Source organism: Xiphophorus maculatus, chromosome 22 (genome assembly GCF_002775205.1).
Source record: "Xiphophorus maculatus strain JP 163 A chromosome 22, X_maculatus-5.0-male, whole genome shotgun sequence".
NCBI classification, from domain to species: Eukaryota; Metazoa; Chordata; class Actinopteri; order Cyprinodontiformes; family Poeciliidae; genus Xiphophorus; species Xiphophorus maculatus.
The window spans coordinates 17,979,895-18,007,799 of record NC_036464.1 but is presented as its reverse complement, the minus strand read 5'-3'; the positions used below and the strand labels follow the sequence as shown (position 1 = coordinate 18,007,799).

General features: G+C 38.2%; 1 protein-coding gene across 1 annotated transcript in view; it reads right to left on the bottom strand.

Annotated features, from left to right (window-relative positions):
* LOC102227530 (protein FAM53B-like) overlaps positions 1-24,752 on the bottom strand; it is a 28,890-nt gene extending 4,138 nt beyond the window's left edge. The window contains exons 1-4 of the mRNA XM_005804897.3: positions 24,661-24,752; positions 11,436-11,693; positions 9,503-9,557; positions 5,565-6,388 (exon numbers count right to left, since the gene is read on the bottom strand). Coding sequence (XP_005804954.1) covers positions 5,565-6,388; positions 9,503-9,557; positions 11,436-11,516 — 960 coding nt within the window. The 5' untranslated portion in view covers positions 11,517-11,693; positions 24,661-24,752. The remainder of the gene's footprint in view (positions 1-5,564; positions 6,389-9,502; positions 9,558-11,435; positions 11,694-24,660) is intronic.
* Between the last annotated feature and the right edge of the window lie 3,153 nt (positions 24,753-27,905).

The following is a 27,905-nucleotide window of genomic DNA, read 5'->3' as shown; positions in this document are numbered from 1 at the left end:
CTGCGGTGACACTAAATAAGACTCACAAGCTCTGACTACCTCGAACCGCTTCAAGTTACTATTTGCATGAATGTGACTAATAGATGATCAAATACCAGATAAACACAAGGCCAGTACGGCTGATACCAATACTTCCTTTTTAAATTTAAGTTGGATACCTCATCAAAATTTTGACCTCTATGTGTTTTGTGGTTCTTCCTTTCATCCAAAAAGTAAGACAAGTTTATATTTGTCTACAAAATATAACACGATGAAGAAAAATTTACAAAGCTAATTTGTGTGTATTTTTTCCTAAATAAATAAAGCGGAATAAATGTATAATCTGAAAGGATATCAAAACAAATCGTTGTTGTGGTAGATTTAAGAAACTGTAGTGCAGTAATAAAGTATAATTTCAAAAAGGAATCTGAAACTAAAGTATCAATCTGATACTGACAAGGTGTCATTATCAATATTATGGATTGATACACATTTATGAGTAAGGACACACAGAGACGCACCCAACTAGGAGTTCCCACAAGCCTACAGGGCTTGTAACTCAACAATGATCACCATGTGTGCAATCCCAGAAATGGAAAGAGATACAGGCAGAGGAGGGGGCAGAGAACTTGGACCAGCAGGAAGATATAAATAGAGAGGAAAGAGGAGTTGTTCCGCTATCTTCTGGAATAATATTTTCTTTCTTAGTCTGCCAGTTTTTTTCTCCCTCATACAAATCTGCACACACATGAACAAACATTGAATTGCCCAACATGCCACCAAAAACCGCTAACGCAGCAGCACCAAAAGATTCCCTGTCAATGTTCGTCAGGGTTTGGAATAACCGAACTCAAGTTATCAAGTGATCAGACAGACGCTGGAAAAGCCATTTCCTAAAAAGCAGAGTGTATGCTGCCTCAACAATCGCTCCACAAGTTAACTACTATCAAGAGATAACATTTCCCCTTCTGACAGCTGGCAACGCCCACCGTTCTGTGGAAAAAACAGAGGCGCGCCAAGGTGGAAGGCCAACCAGGGATAAAAGAGGCAGTTGATTGAGGGGTGAACTGACACACATTGCTTGCTAGAAGGATATTCAAGAAATCCTGGTGGTGGCAACATGCAAATCCATACAGTGTTCGGGTTATAGCCAATTAGCACGACATGAATCCCCAGAATTCACACCCTCCGTCATTGACGTGGTCTGGGGGAATCTAAAGGCCAAATTACACCATGTTCCACTGACAAAACACACAGGAGACTCATCCTCCCACAATCCTTCTGCTTAGTGAACCACAAACACACTTTCAAAGGTAACAACTCCATTTCTAACCCTTCCAGTATAAAGGTTTCTGTTTGTCAATCATGATCAATGTTTGCTTTTTCCCCCTTTTCTTTTTGTTACTCTTCTGCACACACACATAACTCCATAAACATAAAAGATGTGAGAGGAAGTAGAAATTTATAATTACAGCCCGAAGCAAAGTCGCAGGGCTTCCTTTGTGTCTGACAGTTTGGTACGGCACACACCCACTTTTTAAAGAAATATGGGAAGCTGAATACCTGAGGAACAGGAATAAATAGATATAAAATCTGCCTTGTGCTTTCATTTTAAAATGGACCAGGAAGCTCTAGGCAACGTATTGTGCAACAGATAGGTATGAATTGGTTAACAGCATCAAGACACACTGAGGTTTTGATCAATTATGGTTTCAAAAATGTTAGAGGTGCACAATGTATTGAATTGCGGTCAATGTCAGAGTGTGAATGTGTTTGATCTTGAAATCAAGAAAAAAAAAGGACAACCTTATTATACTCAGTGCATGCAAATTCTGCATTATGATGCTTTAGATTTTAGATTTTCACTTCTCTCTTACCCACATTTGATATACATTTTTTAATAGCCAAGCTACAAAGGCTAACAAAGATCAGTGGGAATATTATGTGGGATAAAAAGCAAGAAAAGAGTCCAAATATGTTTGTCATTCAAAATCTACAAAACATTCAGCAGTAATATCATAACAACAACAATATTTTTATATTATGGAAAGTATATGATATCATACATTTTAAAAAATGCAATAAGGCATATAGTGCCTAAAATTGAGATGATAAACTTTAAGACTTTTTAAGATCCAGCAGAAATCTTCCTGATGTGCCGGTTGGGCGAGTTTTACTCATACTAATAGAAAATAAGAATTTCAGCTGTTTGTAAATTTCACAAGTCAAGGTGTGAAAACTACATATCACTCTTCTTTTAAAATAAACAACAACATTGGCAAGCTATGACAAAGCACTTAAATAAAAGCCCTTAGATCGTGTTAAACATGTGTTTCTTATATTTACAGCTATGGGCTTATAGCGCTTTATGCAGCTTAGCTCACAAAAAATACTGTCTCGTGCTGACTTATTAAGACCCAACTAGGCCACAACACTGTACAAAAAACAAACCCAAACTTTGTTTTTGCAGGACAAGCATAAAGAAGCACTGCACTCCATATTTCTTACTTACTATGATTATTTTCGACATGCTTGCAGCTTGCAAAGGGAAGTTGTGGTAATTCTTTACCAAAATTATAGCATATTCAAGTTCTGAGTTTGACATGCAGGAGCCTGGTAGCAGAAGTGCTAGATTATCCAGAAGGTGTGGTCGGCATGCACTAGTTTGACTTGGTCATAACATCATTTGTAGCAGATCTGAGCTTGCCAGATCATCACACCCTCACTGTTCTGGCACTGCTTCAAGTTACTGGAGCCCTCTCAAGAACATTGGTGCAAAGTGCATTGACTGCCACCAAGCTGCTGCAAGGACCAATGTAAGATCTTTACGCTAATTAATATAGTACCAAACTCAGCCATCTTACACATAGAGAGTGGCATGCACCAAGCTCCACATGGAACAGGAGATGTGCTTGAGAGATACGGACTCACCTCCATATTGTGCATATAGGCGGTTTATAAGGAGGCCAAGAAAGTAGCAAGCTTTCTAACTTAAAGAAGTTTTATCATTTAGTAATCAAGAAATCCAAATGAATTCAGAAGTCAAATAAAAAAAGACATCATAGCTTTAATACCACTGGTTAAGAGTAAGAGCTTCAAAAGGAGATTGCCATCACTCACATGCAGATTAAATTTCTCACTCCAACTATGCATGTGGGAAGGGAAGCGCACGGATAGCAAAGCCTTGAAATGGCCCATCAAACCTGCACTCTTGCTTCAACAATGCTGGTTTCAGTTATGCAAGTAGATAAAGGTAATCTGGCAAATCTGCCAAACCTTCAGAACACACAGTTCCTTAACAATTACCTGGAATCAGCAAAGGTATTGAAAGAGATAAAGCTGACTCCACGAGTGCGCGTAGACTTATAATGTGTATATAGATGTGTCATCAGTGTTCTTGTTTCCCCCCCTTTTAGCAGCTGGCAGGACTGGAGGAAACATGCCTGCTAGACTCCATTACAAAGGCCTAGCTTCTCCAGCCCTGGCTGAGTCCTAAGGATGACTGGCTAGGAACACGGCAGCTTGTAAAAAAAAAAAAAGAAAAATGGAAGGGAGAGTAGATGGATAAATTGATAAATAGGTTCTAATCAGGGGTCAGGAAAAGGACAAATTCCCCTGACGAGAAATGTTATGGAAGTACATTTCAAAGGATCATAAAGTTGTGCTCAGAAAAAAAAAAAAAGTTAAAATAGACATGGTTTAAAATCTGATAGCCCAAAGCTATTCTGGCATTCATGCTGCCGATTGAGTCCAGAATTTCGGCATTTCATTGAAAACTATAAACGGAATGAGAAAGGACAAGTTCTGTAAAAACCATCAGGGCAAGATTTAAAACAGTGCATGTGATTAAACAACTTGTGCCGTTCTATTTCGGGTTTGGGTTTGTCCAGGGGTCATTTATAATGTTCCAGCGCTTCCTCTGACCTTACAAAAAGAACAAACAAACTCTCGACATGGGGAACGCAAGATGGAGATCAGCACATCCAAATATCCTAAAAATTAATCACCCATTGTTTCTTTCACTGTTTTGACAGTAGACAAAATACACTTAGATTACCATAACAAGTTCCTCCATGGGATGGATTATTTTCTGATTGTGTTCATAACAACTTGGATGTGCATGGGTGCAACTCATAAAATGTGAATATCATTTAAAAGGTCATTTATTTCCAGTTTCTCAAAAGGATGTAGCACTGCATAAGATGAGTAAAAATATATTTACATGATAGAAATCTTATGTCCAAGTGCTAAATAGTGATAAGGACCTGATAGCTCCTTGTAGCAGACACGTTTATTGACACACTCCAAAAGTTAAAAAAAGCAACAAAAGATCATTGGTTAAGAAGTTGTCTTTTCAGAGAATAGTATTGGAAAGTTAAGTGGAAGGAAAACATAGTAGAGAAAGGTGCACAGCAACAGGGATAACTGCAGCCTTTAGAGGATTGAGAAGGAAAATGCATTCAAGGGTTTGTGGGAGATTTACAAAGGTGTGGATTATGGCTAAAGTCAGTGATACAGTGGCTACTAAACACAGTAGTGACATAGTCATTAGACTATGACATGGTCTAGTACAGCCACAACCTTTGTGTTAACCCATTCCTGCACCAACATTGTGATCAGAAGAATTTAACTCAGGTTAAAGAGGAAAAAGACTGGATTATTGCTTCATGCTCCAAAGATCTCTTTTGTCATCAAAGTAAACTTTATGTTTCTATGGCATCATTTTAGTGATCTGAGCAGACATATGTATTAATGAACAATAATTTGATTCGTATGCGAATAAATCTCACAAATGCTCACTCAGCAGAGCTCAACTCTGACAACTCTCACTCAGCCTGCGCACGGCTCTGCTTCTGTTCGCTCAGTCTCTGCGTTCGCCACTTTAGTTGTACATAAATGAACCACCAGCCAATCACGGACGAGCCTTTTTCAACCAGGTGGCACAAAAAGAATGTCATACATTTCATGGATTCTGCAGAAAGAGTGTAGAGGGCTAAAAGGTGGATTGTTGTGATAATTTAGGGAGCCATGTAATCTGCTAGTGTTGATCTGTAGTATTTCATGAAGTCCAAGTTTTACACAGATGCTGATATAACATTTTAAATGAGTTAATAAAGCTAAATATGATAAAAGCTAAACCTTTTGAACTAAATTCATAATTAATGTAGTTTTCATAGTTAATATAATTTGTTTGGTTGTGTGATTGAACATGGGAAACTCCACTCCATGAGCTGAAGGAAAACTTAATTTAGAAAACATCTTTCAGGATTGATTTAATCCAGGGTAATCACACTAAGACAATATTCTCTAATTATGTTTGAGGATCACCTTAAGATGCCTTTGGTAAAAAAAGAAACAAAAACAAAAAAAACATGTATAAGAAGGTACTGTATTTGTTTGTGTAAGTACTTCACTGTAGGGATTTCCAAGTGCATTTTACAGAATAACTTATAGACATAAACTGAAACTGGTTTAAGTTTAATCCCATGAAAAAAGGAGAGCACCAGAAGTTTCCCACTTATATGGTTTCAAATGAATGTGTGCTTGTGTGTTCTTGTCAGTGAGTGTCATCATTTCCAACTAACCTGAGTCATCTTTGCCAAATCCAGGGAGGGACGTTGCTCCTGGGCATCCTCTGGTCTCCTGCGCTTCATAGCAATCTTTTTGTCGTTCAGCACACAGGGCTGGGACCTGCTCCGAGAGAGACTGCCCTTCCCAGCGCCTCTCCTTCCGAGCTCCGGGGTCGAGTCCGGAGAGCTGGTCTCGGACACCTCCTCCCGCTGGAGCTCTCTCAGACTGATCTGCTCGTGGGAAAGGGACAGAGGCCGGAGGAAGACCTGACTGTGGGAGTGGTGTGAGAAAACAGAGCTGGGGGAAACCGAAGAGGCGGTGAACTGAAGGTGGAGAGGCAGTTGCTGGTTGAAGAGTGGCGGGTCCCGGGTGCCGTCTGAGGGTGCGCTCAAGCATGAGGGCAAACTAAAGCTGGAGCTGCGCTGCATTGGGGGGAAGTGGCTCGCTCCGCCTCGGACGCTCCCCCCACTGTGGTACCTACGTTTCTCCACCGACGTCCACACTCGGGAGCCCTGAGGTCTCCAAGATGAGCGGAACCCACTGAACTCGTCTGAGAAGGACAGGGAGCGGCATTGCCGTTTGCTCGGGGGAGCCGCAGGAGCTTGGGTTGCGGGTGTGAAATGTGTCTGGACGGGCATCGCGTGGGTGCCGATTGTGCCGGTGTTACCCAGAGTGAGATCTCTTATCAGACTGGTGATAGCTGTGGTGCTGCCCGGCTCTTTGGCCCAGTGCAGGCCTCCGGGTTCAGGCACCACGTCCCACAGGCTCTCCAAACTGGAATCTGTAGCTTTCTGCTGGATGGCACAGCTTCGTCCCAGGTCCAACCATCTGTCTGCCTCTGAAATTAATAAAAAAACAGGCTCAGTCTGACATAAACGGAGACCTGAAACCATTAAAGCTAAGAAAAATATATTACATTAAAAAGAGTATTGTGGCCTTCAGCTTACATACACAAATACTACCAAAGTATTGAAAGCTTTCTAGAGATATTAGGAGATATTATTATCTAGCAAAAGCTGCTGCAAGCTTCAAAGAAAACACACAGCTAAGAAGAAAATCCAAAAGAAATTTATGAGCTTTGACTTGTACTAAACAACAAGCTAAAACTCATTTGTCTGAAAATGCTGATTCATAAATGAATAACCCAAACAGCTCAACCCTTCAATTCAATGTTGCTCATGTGTGATAAAAAACATGGATAATGTTGACCGTAAGAAATACGTGACTCAAAAAGTAGAAAATGACTGGCTGATTTAATATTTACTTCTATTACTGATACAGCTTCAAGTTACCAATCCCGTTTCTAAGACAGCATCTGTTCCCATAAAAACTAAAAAATATCTATAAATAAATACAATTAAACATTTTTGATAAACTAAACAAATTTGTTTAACACCCCCCTTTTAAAAATACAACAATTAATATTGCCTGACTTATTACATTTAAAGAATATTTTTATCATCAATATTGTGATTTTATGTTCAAAATATAGACTTTCTTTGTGGAATCAATACCGATGCTAGATTTATTTTTCTTAACTTACTTAGTAAAGAAAAGAAAAAAAAAAGAAAAGAAACTTCACAAATACATGCAACTTTGTGTTGGTCTATTACAGATGTGTCCTGGGTTAAAGGTTATGGCTGAAAAGAGAATTTGATAAATCTATTATTGCCAGCAGGTTACAATTATATATATGTATTAGTGTACTGCCACATTTACTTGAAAGTACAGACATGGGTGCATAAAACGGTGCTTTGAAACCCACTCCCACACACACATAATATTAAAAAACTGAGTGTGCTTCACAATAAGTTGAGACGACACTATCTTGACTTTGAGCTTCTACACACATACAGATGTGACGCTTTGAGTGGTTAGTGTGACTAGAAAAGCGCCACATAAAATCAGTTCATCTACCATCTACTTTCCACCACACAGAACGTAGCAACACACATTAATGAACTAGCTGGGAAGAACAATGCCAAGCGAACTAATCAGGCAAAATGGCACAAATACTGCTATTGTTGTGTTCTTGCATTTTTCTTGAAAATAGAGTTTTAAAGACTTTAAAGCTCACATCACAGAAGTTTTTGTTTTAAGCTTTGGCTACTTCTGTGATTAACTTAACACCCCCGGTTTATCACATAATATCTAATAAAACACATTCACGTTAGAGTTTTGTGACGTGACTAGCTTTGAAAAGGAATTTAAGGACTATGACTAACTCTTCCAAGGCACTTTGAAACCTAGTATTCATTGACCAGAGCTTCAAGATTAGTAGGAAGTTTAAAAAGGTGGTCGTTTTAAAGAGGAATTTGGCAAAGAAGAGCTCGTTAAAGCATGAAGTTAGGTAACCAACAGTATGACTAAGAGAGATCACAGTGTATTCGTGTTGGATTATTTCCCACATGAGGAGATAAAATACAAGCAGAAAAACCACAGATGAAAGTCTTGTCTATTCATTTCATTATTACAGATAATTTTTTTGTTTTCCTCAAAACAGTGGAGGCAGGATGATTAACTTTTTTTGTTTTGCTTTTTAGGAAATTCTGAGGAAGTCAGCATTCCTGAATGTTTCACCAGCTCAAATGCAAATTCTTGAACCAAGAAATATGCTTTGAAAAACAGTGGGATTTGGCAGGTATCTCATCATCAGCATGGAGGTCTACCACACAGCTGCATGAGATAATAAGCAGACAGTAAAGTGCCACAGTTGCTTAAGCTACAAAGCCAAATGAATCAACTGAGGCTTCTGGCAAAGAGATCCTCTGGCAGTCTAAATCCTATCATCTTGGAAAGCCGTTTCAAGGTTCGGGAAAGCTTCATCACTGGTTGAAACAACCGTTTTGGGTGGACTAAGAATGTATGCGGGCATCAGAGATTACCTCAATGCCGTAATGCTGGAATATAACTCAAAAATATTTGTGTTTGTTCCAGAAGAGCAGGATTAATAGTAGAAAAGGAAGACCGCTCTAAAACGTGTGATGTCAACACATTTTTGCTAAGAAGAAAAAGGGGTCAAAGTGGAAACTTGTATTTACAGTAGGGTGTCTTTTAACAGAGGGAGTAATTATTGCAGCTCCAACAGAGCCTAGGGGAAATTGTTGACATAGGCGACAGTGTATTCAATTACAGTTCACTCCCATGAGAATGCTGTGCAACGTTGTATGGAGGCAGGTGCACCCTTATCATGAAAAGGGGATGACGGACAGATGGAGAAAGGGAGAAGTGAGAGACTAAGCTTAACAACAAAACAGTTGAAGTCAGGGTCACTGAACTTGATGGTTTGACTAATAAAGGCATTAAAGAGGCAATGCATTAGACCAATGTTTTGAAGTCTTCTAAGTACCACTATTTTGACAAAAATCTTAAAGCAGGATTGCAATGTGACTTGGAATCTTTCAGTTTGTGGTGTTATCCCATAAAAAAAGAGAAGGAAAATACTCTAATTGATGGGTACTAATTGATGGGTAGAAGAATTCAATTTAATTACGCATTTAATTTTTAAACAAAAGCTGAAATTTCCAGTTGTGCAATTAAAACAACTAAGAGGGAAAAAAAACTAAGAGAGCACAAAAGTCCAAGTGGAAAAGCAAGAGTTTGGTCCTAACCTCAAAATTTTATATGGCCTTGCATATAAAAACTTGCTGACAGCCGCTACATTTTTTTTCTCACACTTCTGATGATCTAAACATAATTTAATCTCTCAACTTTGACGTTTCCAAGTTCCAACTTTTTCAGTAAATGAATTACTTCCAGTACGTACTGAGAATTTTACAAATGTTCCTCGCTTACAGCTTGGCTGTTGGTACTTATTACCTCTTCATAGGAGTTAAATAGAAACCCAAGCAACCTTGCTGGTAATTGTACCACGGTCTGTCATTAAACTATTATGTTTTGAGCATATATTTGGATTTAACACACAAGGAGGGATAAAGTAAGACCAACTCACCCACGGTTCCACGGGAGAAGAGGGTGGTCCCTCTGCTCATGATGTGGAGATCACTCTGTAGAGAACAAGTAAACAGTTAGTATAATACAAAACAAACTGCAATGCAGGAAAGAAAATTCCTGCAAAATTGCCCGTCAGGCAAAGAAAAACATTGACATAAATTCCACTCATTTACTAGCAATAAAAAATATACCCTTCACATATTTCACATTCTTCTTTTGAAAACATCAATATACCTGAAGTTTGTTTATTTTCTGAAAAATGTATTGTTTTAGTGAACAAGTCTTGTTCCTATCAATATTCCATTTTATTTGCAGAATGTGAAGATTCTTTGAAGTATTCAAAACAACTGCTCAGAGTCAAGCAGAAATGAGACAGGGAAGTAGCACCTCTTTGGTTGACTTATTTTGAACCACTGGAACATTTAGCAACTTAAAGAGCCAGACATTTCACTAAAGAAGGGAAACCAGAACCAAAAATAAAAGACGACATTTCATCAAGACAAGGTAGATGATGCAAACGCTGCAAATTATCACTACTTTGCGAAAAGTTTTAATAAGGAATAAGACTCAGACTGTCAAGGACTTATCAATAAATAAATAAATGACTTCATTTTTCTAAGGTGTAAAAATGATTTGACATGATAGGCTATTTACAAAATGGGAATGACAGGAGAACTTGGAGAAAAAAAAAAGTTATTCCACTAAGCTTGTCCATATATACAGTCAGCGCTCTAAACGAAAAGGTGAAAAAACTCCAAACAAAGCTGGACGATGGACCCACGGCACATTATCTAAGAATTCACTTCACTTCTTCACTGTGAAGACCAGATGGTGGTGGATTTACAAAGGATAAAACTAAATGTCACAATGTGGTCCTTTGCTTTCACTCATCTTGGCACCTTTGTTTCCACAACAAAATAATTTTAAAAAAGTTTTCTAAGATACAGGCAAATGAATCTAAAACAAGTAAATGTGTTGCCAATGATGAAAACATCACAGGAAAACACTTTGTAACCTAAACTCAATGGGTTTTTTTTGTTTCTTTTTAGATATTTAGATTTACATATTTATGTTGCAGCAGTGATCTACAGCAGGACAGCCCAGTGACGCCCTATTATTATGCCCTCAGGGATGAATGGCATAACCAAGGAATCCAGAAGTAGTTTAATTAATAATTTTTCTATTAAATACCTACTTGAGTGATTGGAGTACATCTTGCAAACCATTTTATTTTTATTGATTAAAGCTAGTCTCTTGTGTCTTAAGAAAAATGCAAAGTAATAAATAAAAGAAAACACACACACATACTTATATCCACCCATTCACACCCCCATACACAAATAATCCAAATGAATGAAAGTCATACAAACACAGGTTTTTGTGGCAGCACTATGGCCTGTCTACTCTGATGCTATATGCAGTCTTGATTCAATAAAGTCAACCATACAATTAGGACACCATCTTAAGACATCTCTTTTCAGAGCAAAACTACCCTGGGCAATGTAGCCTTCTGTGTATGGTATGCCTGAAATGCCAAGACAAGATACAAGACAGGTTACATTTAAAAATATTAAAATAAAGAGTATCCTCTTGTTCACTTTCAGAAACATAAATCAAAAGTGAAGTGGTTGTACATCAACAAACAGAAGCACACTTAATTTCAAACCAATTCTGTGTATGTTGGCATATTTAAGATTGTGGGATAAATTGTGCAGAAAAGTTCTTGACGTGGACAAGACCCGGCATGGATCACCTTGTGAGGAGGTACACTTTCAACTAAAACAGCTCTGCACATTTTACATTTACTTCTATATTGCTTAATCCAGTCTGTAATACTCATTTAGATTGCCCAAATATGTATAATATGTGATTACCTCCACGATGACTTCCGTACTAGATATTAATGAACCTGAAGGTAAAGTTTCTCTTACCGGCTGTCTGTCGGGGCTCTTGGACGTTACATCATTGACACCCTTCTTCTTTTCCAGTGTTTTTGAGAAAATGATCACCATGGTAGCACACAGCTTTGCTCCGAGGTGTACAGGTGCAGAAAAAAGCCACGGGCGGCCATCTTTATGCAAGGGCAGAATGCAGATGGTGCATTTGTGTGAAGTGGACCAGCAGTTTGTGACCTCCCATCTGAAGAGAGCAGTGCTGACGAAGCCAGTCTCTGGTAATACAGCTGATACCTGTGTTCACCAAAACAGGAGATTTAAACGAAAAGAACATTAATACCAAACAAAGAAACGATGGGGGTTTTTGTAATTCACTTAAATCTGCTCTTTTTTCCACCCTGGAAAGAGGTATGCTTAAACACAGTTGTATCGCCTTCAGCGGTATTAGGCAAATAGAGGCTTGTGAGAGAAATTTAGCCTCTCAGGCTGTTTGTACAAGGTAAGGACTTGGCATGAACTAATAAAATATGATCTGTACAATATTCTATCTAAATAACATCCACATCCTCCTACAAACCCTGTCAAATTTTGGCCTGCAAGCAAAACATTGTATGGCAGAAAGCCAACTCTACAGATTTTTCTGAACAAACCATTTCCACAGTCACACATGGTCCTGGCAGCATCATGCTGATGGGGGTACTTTTCCTAGACACGGACAACCAAATTGAAGCTAAAATCAGGGCAAACCTAGGAGAAAATCTATTGGGAGCCATTGGAGTTTGTTTCTGTGGTGAAAAGATTGTGGAAAAAGTTCAAGAGGTGAGGATTTTTAATCAAGGCAAAAATAGGAACACAAGATACTTTTCATTTAAATTGCAAAGACCTAAACTGAATTGTGATGGGCCCAGAAGCATGTTGTTTTACATGTAAACAGTAGAACATAATAAATAAAAAATATGAATACATGCAATGTATACAAATCTATATTTGCAGAAATAGCATCCATTAATCCACAATATAAAATGGGCTAAAAAATGGAAAATGTTTACTCACTAAATCTGGATAAAAGACTTAAAAAAGATGTGACAAACATATTTCCATTTAGCATTCAACACCCTAACACTTCAAAATGTTTAACCACGCAAATTACCAGAAGAACTTCACGCCTATAGAACTACTGTCCTGGTAAATAAAACAGCCTGCCGAGTGCTTCCTCATCCCTGTAAATAATTGAACGTTTTGGTTCTGGACATGTGGAAATCCTAACGCGCTGAAACAGAAGGCAGAGATTAACTAATGCCAGAAAAAAAACAACAAAAAAAAAAAACAGGACTCACGTCAAACGACTACAGATGTGGTGAGGAGACCCGAGCAAAGGAGGAACATATATGAAGTCGCGGTCGCCTGCACCCACATTTGGCAAAGCTAAACTGCACCAAACAAGACTCTTAAAAGCCTGTGGAGGGCAGATGGAGCATATGTGGCTGTAATTTGCTCAAATGGAAGAATGCTCATTCATTCATGCTTTTCTCAGGAGAGATAGCTGCATTGGCTTGGGGGCCTAACTCCTTCATCAACCAGCCACTAAACCTACTGACAGTATCTAAATAGAAAATACCCTCATAGCTCAGGTCAAATGTTGGGTAATGACAGCTTTCTAATGTGGAACAACATATGAAGCTAATGGCTCTTCCAGGCCTGCAATGTTACCCTGCCTCTAGCATGTGGTTTAGCGTTAAGTAAGGGTAGTTGCACTAAACATTCTCGGGTGTGAGGGTGTGCACACAGGGCTGAATTAGCTTTGAGGGACAGCAAGTCTTGCTGAGAACTTCTTAAAAGAAAACATATGAGGGAGTTGTTTACACAGGGACTGGATAAAACATATTTGGGCCGCCATAGTCTTGTCATATTACATCACAATGCCATCTTTGTCCAATCCTTTTTTTCCCCCACAAGTTGCATGACTACATAAAGAATATAAATGTTTCATGTAAGTTTGCCCCTCGGACCAAATGCTAGCATATGACTCCCATTATCTCCATTTACCCCAGAGAATCAGTGGAGCACAACCGGCCTCTGCAGACGAGAGGCACTGGTTCTGGTGGAGAGAGCTGGAGGAGGAGGAAATGTTTTCCTGGCTCAGTTTTTTTTTTTTAGACTGCTTTACTGATTAGGGCCGACACCGAAGTTTGGGTGGAGCAGCATAGCAGGGTTTGTGTGTATATGAGCGGTAATCAGAATGAGGACGAAGGCGCGTTGTGGTCATGCATGAAGGTTGCGACAGTGTGAGGTCAGGGTGATTTGAGGATGTGTTCATAAGGGCTGAAACAGCAGCTTGTGTTTGTGTGCCTGTACATGCTGCCTGTTTATGCTAACCTGCACTTGCGTAGGGGACTGGTAAGTGGGGTCATGGGAGAGGGCAAGAGCGAGTGTGAATTCAACCCTGAAGCCAAGCTTACTTAATGAACCATCTTGTCATGATGAGGAAACCAGAGCTTAGTTTAGCTGTAGAGTACTTGCATTGGACTTGCACTCATATGATAAAATGTTTGCCATTTTGTTCCTCTATTTGATAGCATTTTGGTCTTGTAGTAAACTTGGAATTTGATGAATCACAAAGCCTTTCTTAAGCATACATCTCTTCACTGAAAAATAGGAGAGGCATTATCAATGTTTTTCTTATTGTTTAAAATACCGCAAAAAGCTATAAGGACTTTGAATCATGCATGCTGATGCACCTTCTCAACAAATTGCTGTGGGATTGTAAAGGAAACATACCACACATTCCCAATTCCAAAACCAGTTACACAAATCAATAATGAGGGAAAAGTCAATTAGTCCCAATTTAAATTCAATATTTGTGGGCTGGACAGGATTATGTTACATCTACTTGCCTATAGCAGGCTGCAGAGAGCGGCGCTAAGCTCACAAAAAGTCAGTGACACAGGAGGCGCAAAAAAAGGGCACCTAAGCTGACATGGCTCTTTGCCCAGACAGTGATTTGCTCAGACAGATGAATAGACGCCCATTTGGGCCCCCAATAAAGTTCTGTGATGGGACGTTTGCTGTCCGTCACCCAGTTGGCTGTGGCCACTGCATACTTGTGCGGAGCGCGTCTGGTGTCAAGACTTTGATCAGTGGCTTTCTGTCGAAATAAAATTAAAGAACTCTTTTTCCACCAAACTAGATTATGACAAGCAAGCAAGGCGCTGTGTGGGCATCTGAGTTTATACTACTCAATGTTTTTGTTAAGACTCTTGATGTAGGTGCTGAATTTAGCCACATTTTTGTGATTGTCTTAAATGAGGACGGTTAATTCAAGGAAAATACAGAGCCACCCCTCTTCAAGATAATGTGCTTTAGGTTGTAAAAGTCATCCTAAAGGGCTTGGGGGGTTTTGAGACATACCACGGACTCCTTTAGCCATCACCCTAGTATCCACTTGCGAAGGAAAGTAGGCCAAAATCAGCCCACTTTAACACCAGTACATCTTCACAAGCGGAAAAACAAAGCCTTGATCCGTCAGTTAAACATTTTTCTATCGTCACTGTTAAAAGTTCATCGGCCAGGCATTTAGCTAGTTCTTTTGTTTGTGACTTTTTGCAGCTTTGCTTCAGTTCTATTTGTGCTTCCAGAAACAAGAACATCTAATAAATCTGGTTCTTTTCTTCTTCTCTGAAGGTGTCTCAGAGCCTAGCTACACTACTCCACATTGGAGGCATCAGTTTAAAAACCTAACATTGGATGTCCATGGAGATCAGTGTTCACAGCTATTTAAGGTTAGTTTGCCTTTGCTTTTATTTGATCTAGTAAGAAATGTTGAATCAGACTTTTGTAGCCCTTTGGTACCATCCAAGCTTGACTTCAACAAAAAATAATATAGAAAAATCAGGTTTGGTTAGCGCAAGTGATCAACCACATTTAGACATCGAAAGTTGCATTTACGTGGACCTAAACCCCGATGGACAGTGCTTTTGTTTTATGTGCTAAAATCCCACTTTGTCTTTGTTGCTACTTTCATTCTTCATGTTCATTCTTGTTTATTTATTTGTGGTAAAAACAATGTCTCCAGTTTCGGTATGATCCATAATCCTTCATGTGCGTTGGTAGGATTTTATGAATTTACACACAATTCCAGAATAACAATAAAGCAATACACATGCTGTATAAGACTGTTCAAAGAATACGTTCAAACATTTTTCATCTATTTGTGTTTACATAAAGATAAAACTAAAGAGTTTCACTTTTGCAGATTTTATTACTACTACTACTACTACTGTAATATTGCATGTCACTCAGTTCAACTGACTCTTTCATTTTTTGAGGGATCTGAAATACAAGTAGCTCCAGATTCGCACAGCAAAAGCAAACTTCACCTAACATCAAGTCACCTCTCAGATCTGCCATTTCTTAACAGTCATTCTTTAACACCGGAATTCATCTTACTACACGACACAAAGTGACACGAAGCTACACTGACATCAGTTGCAGATGTAAGCATACTTTCAATGTATGAGCTGTACTTCCCCTGTGGTAAGACTGTGCTGCTGCTAAACTGGGTGTGGAGCTCGATGATTTTATTACCAAAGACGCAAAAGGAGAAATCCCCAAATGAGCTTGACATACAGTGCATAATATGTTACTCTTGCTTTAACAAAAGGACTCAAAGAACTCAGACTGAGCAGGTCCCAAATTCTGATCATTACACTGGATTTATTGCAAATGGCAGTAATGCAGGGGATTTGCCTCACTACCACAGAGGAAAATAATAATGTGTTTAGATTTATAGGTTAAAGAAAAAGAAATATTTAACATGTAGCACTATGCAAAAGTAATTTCTTTGCACTTTACTAAATTAATAATTGTCCAAGCTTTTTAAAGTTGTTCTTTTTCAATCTTTTCTACTATGTCCTGTCTAGTTCTTGTAATTGGCCTGACAGGAAGTAGTTCAAAAAACCAAAGAGAAAATATGAGAGACTTTCTATAGCAGATTAATAGCATCTGAAACACACATCAGGGCGCAAGACCAAAGAGATGCATGAACTTTAAGCTGTATATCTGATATAATTTAAAACTATTATTACTCTTAACTATTTTATCCTTCATATTTCTCAGTTTCCAGAAAGTGGAACAAGTTGTGTTGTTGTTACAGGAAGCTGGTAATAGTGTCTAAAGATCCCAATTGAAATTGATTCACCATGAAAGACTCATCTCTAGGGTTTTGAAAATCTTCAGCCTGCTTGTTTTTGTGTATTATCACAAAAAATATAACTAAAAATCCTCTTGAACTGATCAGACCCTGAAGAAAAAATGAGAGAAAAATGAGTATGTACAAAAGTACAAAATATGATTAAAAAAAAAAAACATTTTTCTTGGTATAAATCCAACCTTGCACACACTCAACCCTGAGGAACTTAAAATACTGAAAATAAAACCTATCTATTATCAAACAGCCTACCTGACTAACACCAGTTACAAGATGTTCAGTCACATATTTAAACATTATTACAGACTTTATTTATGCTCTCACAATACCAATAGTTCAAAAACAGCAGCAGCTGTTTAAAAACAGCAGCAAGATTTTGACCACGGTCTAAATCTTTGCCCGTGGGCAAATCACTTTTTTGTTTCTATTGCAATACACTCACAGTCTAATGCATAAAACTCACAATGAGCATATATATGTATAAACAAAACAAATTTGCATCTTTTTACAAATTTAATGACATAGTTCAAATGATGTGCCTATCTGTCTTCATGCCTCATATATGCTGTACACACTCTTGACTTACTAAGAGCGTGGCTGTACTTTATAAAATAGTTGCTAAGTTAAACACTGTTTCTAGGAACTGAATGGGTAGCCATAGCAGCCATATACAAACGGAGGTCAACATTGACAACTGCTGATTTGGAGACAGCAGACGTCACCAATCTTGTTAAAACTGTTGTCTGGACAGCTCATCAGTTTATGAGTAAGTGTATTTGTTATAGGAAATTGCCTCAATGAGAAAGGCTCGTTTATTAAGCTATGTGCAAACTGAAAACTAAAAACTGTTGGGGTTTTTTCACCCTTCTTGGTAAACTCTGAAATGTATTCAGGTTTGACCCTGGTGTCTCAGAACAGAAATTAGTTAAATTAATTCTTTAGAAGCTTGACAGGCATCGGATCAGGTGTTTTAGTTTAAGAAAAGAAAGGTATGAGGCCCCTTGCCCCTGGGAGTAACCCCTACATGCCATGGCTACTCATACATCAGGTAGCCCACTAATTACACTGCTCCTTCCCAATCAATCCTTGCCATTCTCTGGTGCTTTCTTCCATTATCCATGAGTGCCTGGCCCTGCTCTGTTCTTTGCACACAAGCCAAAGCCCTAATCCATCAGGGATACATTACATGGGAGCCTCCAGAGCTCCTGGCAAACCCTTGCAATTGTTCAGCTCAGAAAAAATAAAAATAAAAAAATAAATAAAACGGGGACCCCTCCTGTGTTGCAAAAGTAAGTTATATTGCACATCTTGTCACAACTGATCAGCCAATAAAGTATCCTTTTGGTGTTACATAACACCATGTTCCCACCATAGAGCTGCGGGTGAGTTTTAGGGATTGTGTACGGACGGGAGTATGTCAGAATGAAAACTATGCAGCATTCCATCGGCCCATTCATTCATTCGTGACGGGGCTCAGTTTGCCACATGGACCCCTCTGACTGCTCAGCACACTGTGAAACAGGGGCGTTAAACAGTCAGAATTTAAGAGCAAGCTGGAGGTGTGAGACTTTGGGTATATTTTTTTTTTTCTTTCACGAGCCCACCATTGTTTATGCAGCTATAAATAGGAAAAATGTCAAACAATTTGAGGGTGTTCTACGTTGTGCGAAGCAAAGCAGGAAGGACCATTGCCACAATGTTGAAAATAGTATGAATTAGAATGTATTGTTGACTGCAAGTTTGGAATTTACCAAAAACATTTTTAGTAGTTTTCCTTCCTCTTACGCCTCTTACTTACTTACTTAAGTGGATGATTTCATATTGTGAAAAAAATATGCCGGTTTAGTCACTGTCAGCAGAATGACTTTAGCAATTCAAAATAATTGACAAGGCATAATGCGCATAACAAGTTTAAAGTCCTTTTCTTGAGATAAAGCAGAAAGTGGCCAGTATTTTCCCCAAATGTATGAAGTCCCCCATTCCCTATTTCCCACTTGAAGGCTACACATCTTTACATCAGCTAGCTTAAAGATGGCAGCCACACTCTTTCCTTGCTTGGCTGTTTGGAAACATTTCTGGTCATGAAAAACATGGACAGTCAAGCAGGGATTAAATGTTCTTCTACTCACTTTAATGAAGCTAATACTGTTAAAGCTAGAGTTAGCAAGCTACAAGTTGCATGTCTGTAGTAGATGACTGCATGTTAGCTCCCCATGCAGATAACCTAGCTAATTTCAAATATCAACTTGGTATACATATGCTACAAAAAGATGTAGTATTCTGTGCAACTACCATATGGATTTGAAAGTAGTAATAGACTTTACCTGTATTTTTTCTACGTCTGCTTTAGTCCATGTAGCTAAACCAAAATAACAACAACTGCCGTGTTATATTAGGAATTACAAAAGAACCAGAATCAGACTAGAATGAGGTCCGATTCTGGTCCTTGAATTGGTTAGAAAGGATTATAGGGATTTATGGGCTGAAGCTATCAAGGTTTTAAAAAGTTAAAAGTTTCAAAACTGTATAAATTCTCCACAACATTAATTGAAGTCATTTTAATGAGATGCCAGAGAGAGTGATGATGTGAAGCTGTGTGGAACAAAGAGAATCAGAATAATATTAGTTTAAAATCGGAGTGTCACTTGAGACATCACTTAAACTTTGACAACTGACTTGAGTTGAACCCAACAGAACATATGTTTTCAATTATCCTGTTAATACTGTGAAACTGTGATACTGTGGCTCAAAGTTAGAATGCCATCAGGTCATTCTGACCCATATGGAGCTGCTGTGAAAACGTTCACAGCAATAAAAAGTGGCCACAGTAAAATCTATATTTTCTTAAGTGTGACATACATTCACATAGATTTTTGAGAAAAAGAATCTCTTTGAATATTAACTTTCTGACTTCTAGTCAGAAAGGTTAGCTTTAGTCAGAAAAAACTTTTGTATTTATTTCTCATGAGTGCCTGGCCTGCTGCTAGTTAGCTGATGGTCGCAAACTTAAGTAATTTGTTTTCTGTGCTGCTATTTGTAATAACCTGTAAAATGTAAAATGGATTCAAACATAATATATTACAGAAGCATAAAGACTGTAGGTTATTACAAGTCTCCATGAAAATTGGTCCTGCTTGTAAGAGCAGGATTTTCAGGTGACAGTGTCTCTGCTATCAAGCCAAATAGAGACAGTTTTGAAGGATGTCACACAAAGTGTCACAAGCCATTTACAGAAAACAGGAAAAGTTTTTCGTTACCAACTTGAGGTCTGGTTTCTAACGTTGAAGGTAGCACAGAAACGACTAGGAGGGTTCCAGTAAGTTGTGGGGCAGAGGGAATCCTTGGAACTTAACATCCACAAATGTATGAAAAAAATGTTGTGGCAATAAAACTTGTAATACCATGGAGTTTATTTGCTCAGACTCATGCTTGTTCATCATCATGTGATCTCATCATGAATACTAAAAAAAAACTCAGAGTATCGTAATAGATTAAAAAAAAGAAAATGTGATAAAGAAAAACCACATAATTATATCCAAAGAACTTGAAATAATTTATAATGTCAGATTAAAGTCTTTTTTTCTGAGCTAGAAAAATAAACCAACACCCACAAAGATCTGGGCTTTGTCTTCACTAGAAAATCTGGTACAATGTGAAATGTTGCAGGTATTTCTTTGCCCCACCGTCAATCAACACTGATAGCAATTTGGCACAAAAGTAAAATTGAATTGCTGCTTTTGATAAACATACTGGAAACATGTCACTTGTCAGACCAGTTAGCAGGATTTGCTGAGTACAACTTGTACTAGCAACACAAAAAATGCATTCTATCGTAAAATTTGTCGACCCATTCTAGTCCCAAACCAATTTCTGATTACAAAATTATTATTTAACCCATAGTCTAAGTAATAAGCAGTGATTCTTAGGCAAACATTTTAGGATAACCCTGAGGCACTGATTTAAGGTGTTTTTATCCATCAACTGGAGGAAATAGTTTTAAGAAAAGGTCTAAATATTGTGTCTCTTCTCACCAGTGTCAATTGTTAGCGTAAGTCTTTTAATTAGTTATTTAGGCATCAGAAAGGAAACAAAGGCTGTAAAATACACTAAATAAAGTTGTACGCTTTCAGTTCTCCTTTCTTAATCAGAGGCAAATGGGAAACTATATCAGAAAAAGGGAGTATATAAACAGAAAGTCACACACAGAATCATCTAGACGAGACCTGATGGGATTGGAGTTTTGAGAAGAAGTCATTTCAAAATGGTAAAGACAGGAATGCAAAACACTGTTGTTCATAAACCAGAGAATACAATAACAAAAAGAAAGAAAATGCAAAACCATCAGCTCACCTGGACTATGGGGTTTTCCAGCAGAAACAGGTTAAACACACACAAAGTCTGCAATAGCATCAGACATCGGATATGCAAACGAACTAACAAAAACTAAGCCCCCGAGGGGACAGATCCTCATTTGAGAGTCAAAAAACTGCTCTCTCTTTTTTTCTTTCTCTCTCTCTCTGAACTCAAGGTGCTTCCTCACTGTCACTATCTATGAGAACAAGAGTGAGATGTGTTGATGGGAACATTTCTATTGCATCCCAGAAAGCTTTTCATCTCAGGAGTCTGGTTTTTAGGGGGTTGGGGTAGTTCTTGTGTTGCAAGTCTGCCTCTTTTCTTTTCCGAGCCATTCTTTTCTTTTCAGATGTAGGTCTTAGGCTCTGTGGGTGACAAGACGCCAGACTCTCAAATCTGTTATGTTAATGAGGAAGGAATACGTTCAAGAAAGAATAGCAGAATTCATATAAATAGGGTTCGGAGTGAATATATGTGTCAGTACGTCGGGTGCAGGGCTGCACTGGACTACAGGTCCCAGAAAAGTAAATCTAACACGGATGGGCGCAGACAGTCATGGTAAATAATCGTGTTGCGTTATCTTTGCAGGAATATCACAGAAGTAGAAATGGCAACGCAAAACGAAAGAGGGTTGAAAGTGGCAGCATGCGCGTCAGCATGTAGAGCGAGTTAGAGCCGCACACACAGACGCTGAATGGACCAGAGGCCCGCTCAGCCACAGGCACACAGCTGCCCACTGGCAGAATGGAGCTCTAATAGGACCTTTTGCTTGCAACACAAAGGCCTTGCAAATGTTAGCATCTTAAGCACACACAGTGCAGCGCAGAGTGATCTCCTTAAAAAAAAAAAGAGAGAGAAAGAAAAAAAGAAAAAAAAAAGACACCAGCCTTAGATTGCTGCCATAAATTATGCTTCCAGCATGTCAAAAACAAGCCCTCTGACTAACAGTGCCAGAGCTGTTGTTGAGTACAAGTGCTGCACGCCAAAGCTGCACTTCATTAAAGTGACTGCCAGCAACTGAACAACAATTTGCCAGGGTATCTGGCCACTTTTGAGTACAGCTGCAAAGCCTCCACAACACTCAGTATAAAAAACGGGAAACCTCCGTTAAATGGTTGATTGCATTTTCTTTACTCAGTAATTAGATACTTCAAGGGCAGAGTAAAATTGAACTAATTTTAAACTTGAGACGTCATTTAAACCCTTTTGACAACTGACTTGAGTTGAACAATAATGCCTCATTTTATTAAATCAATAAACTGAATTGACCTTTAAAAGCCAGCCAATTCAACCCCTGTACACGTGACCCAAGACTTGAGCGCAGAGCTAAAAAACAAAGAGCTGGACCGGGTCGAGGAGGGTAATCATCAGACAGGCCATGAAAACAGGTTTACAGATTCACATGACAGGATCTGATGGATCTGGACTGCTTGTTCCCAACAGGCGTTGGCTAGACACGCGGTTCTCACAGTGTGATAACCTAGATTAAAAATTACATGGCTTCACTGTATTATGAATATTAAAAATGCATCTAATTGCCCTTATTAGAGACATAAAAGCAACCAAACTTTTCTACAACTACTAAAATACGTATTACAGTCCCAATAATGTCATCCATATATATGTTACTACTTATTATTTTGATTCTCATATTGATTTTTGGCACCACTCTTTTGTGTGTCTACTTTGTTTTCTCAGACAGATCATACTGAGCCGTTTTGGGCTGAAATTGTGTTTAGATCATGACCAAATTGAATCCGTTTGTTTTTTTTAATTGCCTTGAGATGACCAGTGTTCTGATTTGGCAATTAAATGTGTGCAGTATAAACAAGCTAAAATGAACTGAAACTATGAAAAAAATGTAATACATGAAAACACTTTTGGCTGCTGAATAGACATGCTGCTCATTAGTCAGAATGATGGGTTGCACCCTGCAGAATGATGCTGCCATCACTATTTCATCCCGGCACAATGACTGTCCATGTGTTTTTGGAAGTGGGAAGTGTTAAAAACAGAAAGATTTTCGCTTCTTGCAACCGAGACAAATGTGTTGTAGTCTTCTTTCAGCCTGCTGAGAGGCAGTGCAAAGCAGGAAGTCTTGAAAGGGAGGCACAGAGGAAAACATTTCAGTCACTTCTCATTAAAAGCACTTTAAGACAGAACAAGGTTTACCTTTATTTTTTAGCCTAGGAATGCCTTAATACAATGCAAGGCATGCCTTGCTGTCACATTGCAGAGGTGGTATATTTTGGAAATCAAAGTCATGAATAGCCATCAAAATTATTTCACATAGATAAGAAAGACTGAGCAAGTTATCTTCGAGACAAACCAGTTTTGGGTTTTTTCTTGTTTTTTTTTCTGTGAAGCACCCCTATCAACATCTCAAATGTAATTAGACACTGGAGCTGACATGAGATTAAATCTTTTTGCCTAACTATGCTTTGTGTCGACCTTATACTTTTTTCTACATTTTCTATTCGTAAGGGCCATTCACAGAACAGGATTTGCGAAAGAGCCTGTGACATTTCCTGTTTTGCTGACCGAATTTGTCCCTCTTCCTTGCACGTTACGGCCCAAGCGCTGCCGTAAAGGCCCCTTTTCTAGGTATTTCCGATTACGGTGCAAAAACCAGTTCTCTGTGTTCTTGTGTTTGTGGTGTCCACAAAAGATCAACCAGCAGTCATAAAATGTTAAGCAAGGCAAAACATAAGCCAACACTCTGACTTCCTAAACACCCCAAAAAATAATAAATCGCCCATTGACACAGGCCGTTGAACACTTTGCTACCACATTCTGAGTGCCCTCATTTGGATTATTATACAAGGCTGCAATAAAGAAGTTGCAAAATGAGGCTTGTGTAGGCGGCCTGTTCAGAATAACTGCAAATGATTTACTGTACTAACATTGTTATTGTTTCTTTTCATAGTGGTTTCAGTTTCACGTGTTATAACACAAGTTTATTGTATATGACTGTCATATAGAAGCATAATCATAATGAAACACCAGCACATATTATCAACACCCTGCCACATTTACCCACTGGTGTAGCAGCAAAATCACTGCAAAAAGAACAAACAAAACATCTTTTTGAGAACTGTCCTTAGAAAACCTTTACAATTAGTCATTAGAGATTTTTATCTGTAGAGAGGGAGAAAAAGTATATATGTGGTGGAGATTGAGTGAGAGATATGGAACAAAGCTTCAGCATGCCTCTCTCTCTCTCTCTCTCTCTCTCTCTCGGTCTCTTCTCACAACTGTGGTGAGGAGCTGTTTGTCAATATACACTGCAGAACAACCGCACTGCCTCTGCACACTGGTACGGTATCTGCAGATTCAGTTTCATTGCTTTGACTGTCACATGAAAGGCTATTTGTTATCTATAAGTGCGTGTGTGCACCAGTCCTAAACATTTAAAGTTATTTATTAAGCCTTAACTGGTCAAGTCCAAACTTTAAACTAGTCATTCACTGAAGCCGTCATTATCCAGCATTTATCTCTCTACTTTGATTATGTTAGTTGAATTTTTTTTTTAAAAAACACACAAAACCACACGCACAAGTTTTCTTCTAGTTCCCCTAAGTATGTTGCCTGGATTTCAGGGGAAACCCAGGCAAGCATGAGCCACTGTAAACTTCTGAGCAGTTCAAGCAGAAACATCAAGATGCAGCTGTTAAAACAACTACGAGTCTGAGTGAATACTACCTGGTCAGCAGGTGTCTTTTTTTTTTTTGTTGAAGTTATGTCATCTTCAATAAATGAAGAGAGAAAACGAGATTTTTCTCGCAGCTGTAGCCGTCAGTTCGGCGTCCTCCACTCAGGACTGAGAAGAACTGCGAGGAACGGAGCTGCTGACTTCAGACTCCACTTGAACGTAACAATATCCGCGTCCACTTCAAGCAGGACGGCGGAGGGGGAGCCGAGAGGCGTCAAGAGCAAAAAAAACAAACTTATATGAAATCACACAAGGCAGCAGCTAACACGCAAAGCGCTAACACTAACTTTTAACGTCAAAATGTTTCACTAAAAGCTCAGAAATAGCTACTTTTAATTAGGTTTAAAAAACTAGTATGCCACTACGTCCCCCTGCGCGTTGGTATGTTCCGTTCTCCTCCTACCCCTCTTGCTGCTTTTACTACGCAGTGTAGTCATGTATATTAAATGTAAAACGATATAGTTACACTTAGTAGGCTAAAATTGGTTTAGGTTTAGCTGCTGTTCTTCGGAAAAGCAACAAAACAGGATGAGAAACGTTTGGAAAATGTTGTAAATAAAAGGCCGTTGGTAATTCTCATAAGTTACACCACAACTATTAATCCACAACATATTCAAAGTACTGACGTATTGACAGACATTTTAATACAGAAGTACAGTAAGACTTGCGATTTACTAGTTTACTCTTTTAAGTGAAGGAAAATAGAACAAAGTGTTCCTGGAAATCCAGAATTTGGGATGGAAAACTCAGAAGTTTCTCACCAACCAACCCAAGTCTCGAAATCCAAAATGGATGCCCCCCTTTTTTTTCTACTTTAATGTACGTTTTGGAAGCAGTTTGAGAAGTTTACAAAGACAATTATTCCACCTTATGCTTATAACCCATAATATTTTGTTTGAATTATATGACTTGGCCCAGTGTTTTTAAATGTAAATAAAATAAAAACATCCACCCATCTTTTAAATAGCAGGTGGGTGATAGTTTTATCTGATGGTGTACTTGCTGCTGTCAAGTCCATTGCTAAAAACATAGAAGGGAAGTGATAATCAAATTTCATTAGACATTGATCTGTCAATTTATGAGTGTACACAATTTGCGGGTTTGACTATTTGAAAGTGACAGTTTTCTGTTGAAAAATCATGAATGCAGTCAGAAATAGAAAAAAAAAACTAGTATGCTATGCACTGATTAATTATTACGTATATCAAAAAAGGAAGTAAGTTATTCAAACTAAAATCCAACTAGATGTTTCAGCAGGACTGTTCATTCTTTTAATTAACTACGTTTGTTCAGAGGTCAGGATATTGCTAATCCCTACTGATTTGCCTTTGTGGACAAAATAAGTAAATACACAGGGTATTCAGTTTCAATTCCAATTGAACTTTTTAGTTACATTAATCTTGGATCATCTACTATTGGTAACTAATGGAGACATATACCTACATTTTCAGGAATTTACCAGTTTCACTTTATTTTTCAGTGTTTCGAAAACCTACTTCAAAATGTTACTGTATTAAGGCCTGTATGTGGCAATGTAACACTGCCACTGAAATATACCTAAACAAAGGAGGTGAAAGGCACATGCCTGTAAAGCAGGCTGTTATTACATTCTTTGACCTAGCGATGTGACATTTTGATTATCTCCATGAAAACCCAACAAAGAAAATCACCTCACAGTCATACTGGTTTACCCATCTTACAACTGGTGGTGTTGCAAGATGGCACGAGTATGTGCCTATTCAACACATACTCGTTAGAATTACAAGTTAAATTTGGCTCCATAATTGGTGCAGATGCAAAAAAGGACATGTCAGTAAGTGTGTGATTATCAAAACAGATTATCAAAGATTTAGCAAAATTGCAAAACAGCTTTCTAGATTTTTTTATTTATTTTTTTTACAAACACCTTTGCTGTAACTTTGTCTTAGCAGAGGTTGTACAATCAATACTACAGCAACACCACCAGTTATAAGATGGGTAAACCAGTATGACTGTGAGGTGATTTCCTTTGTTGGGTTTTCATGGAGATAATCAAAATGTCACATCGCTAGGTCAAAGAATGTAATAACAGCCTGCTTTACAGGCATGTGTCTTTCACCTCCTTTGTTTAGGTATATTTCAGTGGCAGTGTTACAGTGCCACATACAGGCCTCAATGCAGTAACATTTTGAAGCAGTTAAAAAAAAATAATAAAAAAAATTATATATATATATATATATATATATATATATATATATATATATATATATATATATATATATATATATATATATATATATATAACCACTGATTCATCTCCAGCTGCAGAGGTATTAAATTCTTTTTCACAGAACTCTTGTTTTTAAGAAGTTGTGCTTAATGGCGATGGGTGCTATTTAGATGTATGTCACAATTAATTTCTTCACATTTAATGTGTAAAAACAGAAAAAAAATTAATAAAATCATTTTAAAGGAGCCTAGGTAAATCCAGTGGCGTATGCACCACACATTGAGAACCACTGAATCCTGGGCAGTCATTACTCAAAAAGGCAGAGTGTGAATGTTTCTCACTGTCAGACAGACATCCACATCCTGCTATGGAAAAGTTCACCGCTACATGCTGGAGCAATTCACTTCAATCCACAAAAATCCTGTTAGGAGACCTTCAAACGTGTTTCCAGGGAGATGAGGTGAAAAATATAAATATTTGCAGGATCGCGCTTGAGAAGTTGAAATGAAAGCACAGAATGTTGCTGGCAAGTCCTCCAGTGGGTTGTGACATCAAGTCCAAAAACTTTCTTTTGTAAGGTCATGAGTGAATAAAAGTGAAACTTCAAAACGTTGACATGAAACTTGTTTAGGGTGGTAAATGATCTGCTAAAGTTTGATTTACCTCTTTAAACCTAATAATAAACTTTTAAAAGAAGCAGTCGTTAGCCTAATCTCAATAAAACTGAAAGAATAATGTATTTTTAAAAATGGCATATTAACACAAACAAGAATTCTTTCAGTTTGTCCACTTTCACATAAATTACGTTAGTCTTATTGTACTGCTACTACTGATTAAAGCTACCAATTAGGCTTCCCCACAAAATCTATCAAACCCATGAAACCTGCCAGCTTTTCTATTTATTTTGTAATGGGGTTGTAAATCTTTATTTATTTTAGATCAAATGTCCCCACTCAATTGATAAGCCCATTACTCTCTTGACTTTGGTGACAACCTATTCAAGATCTTTTGATTTTTTAAATATTT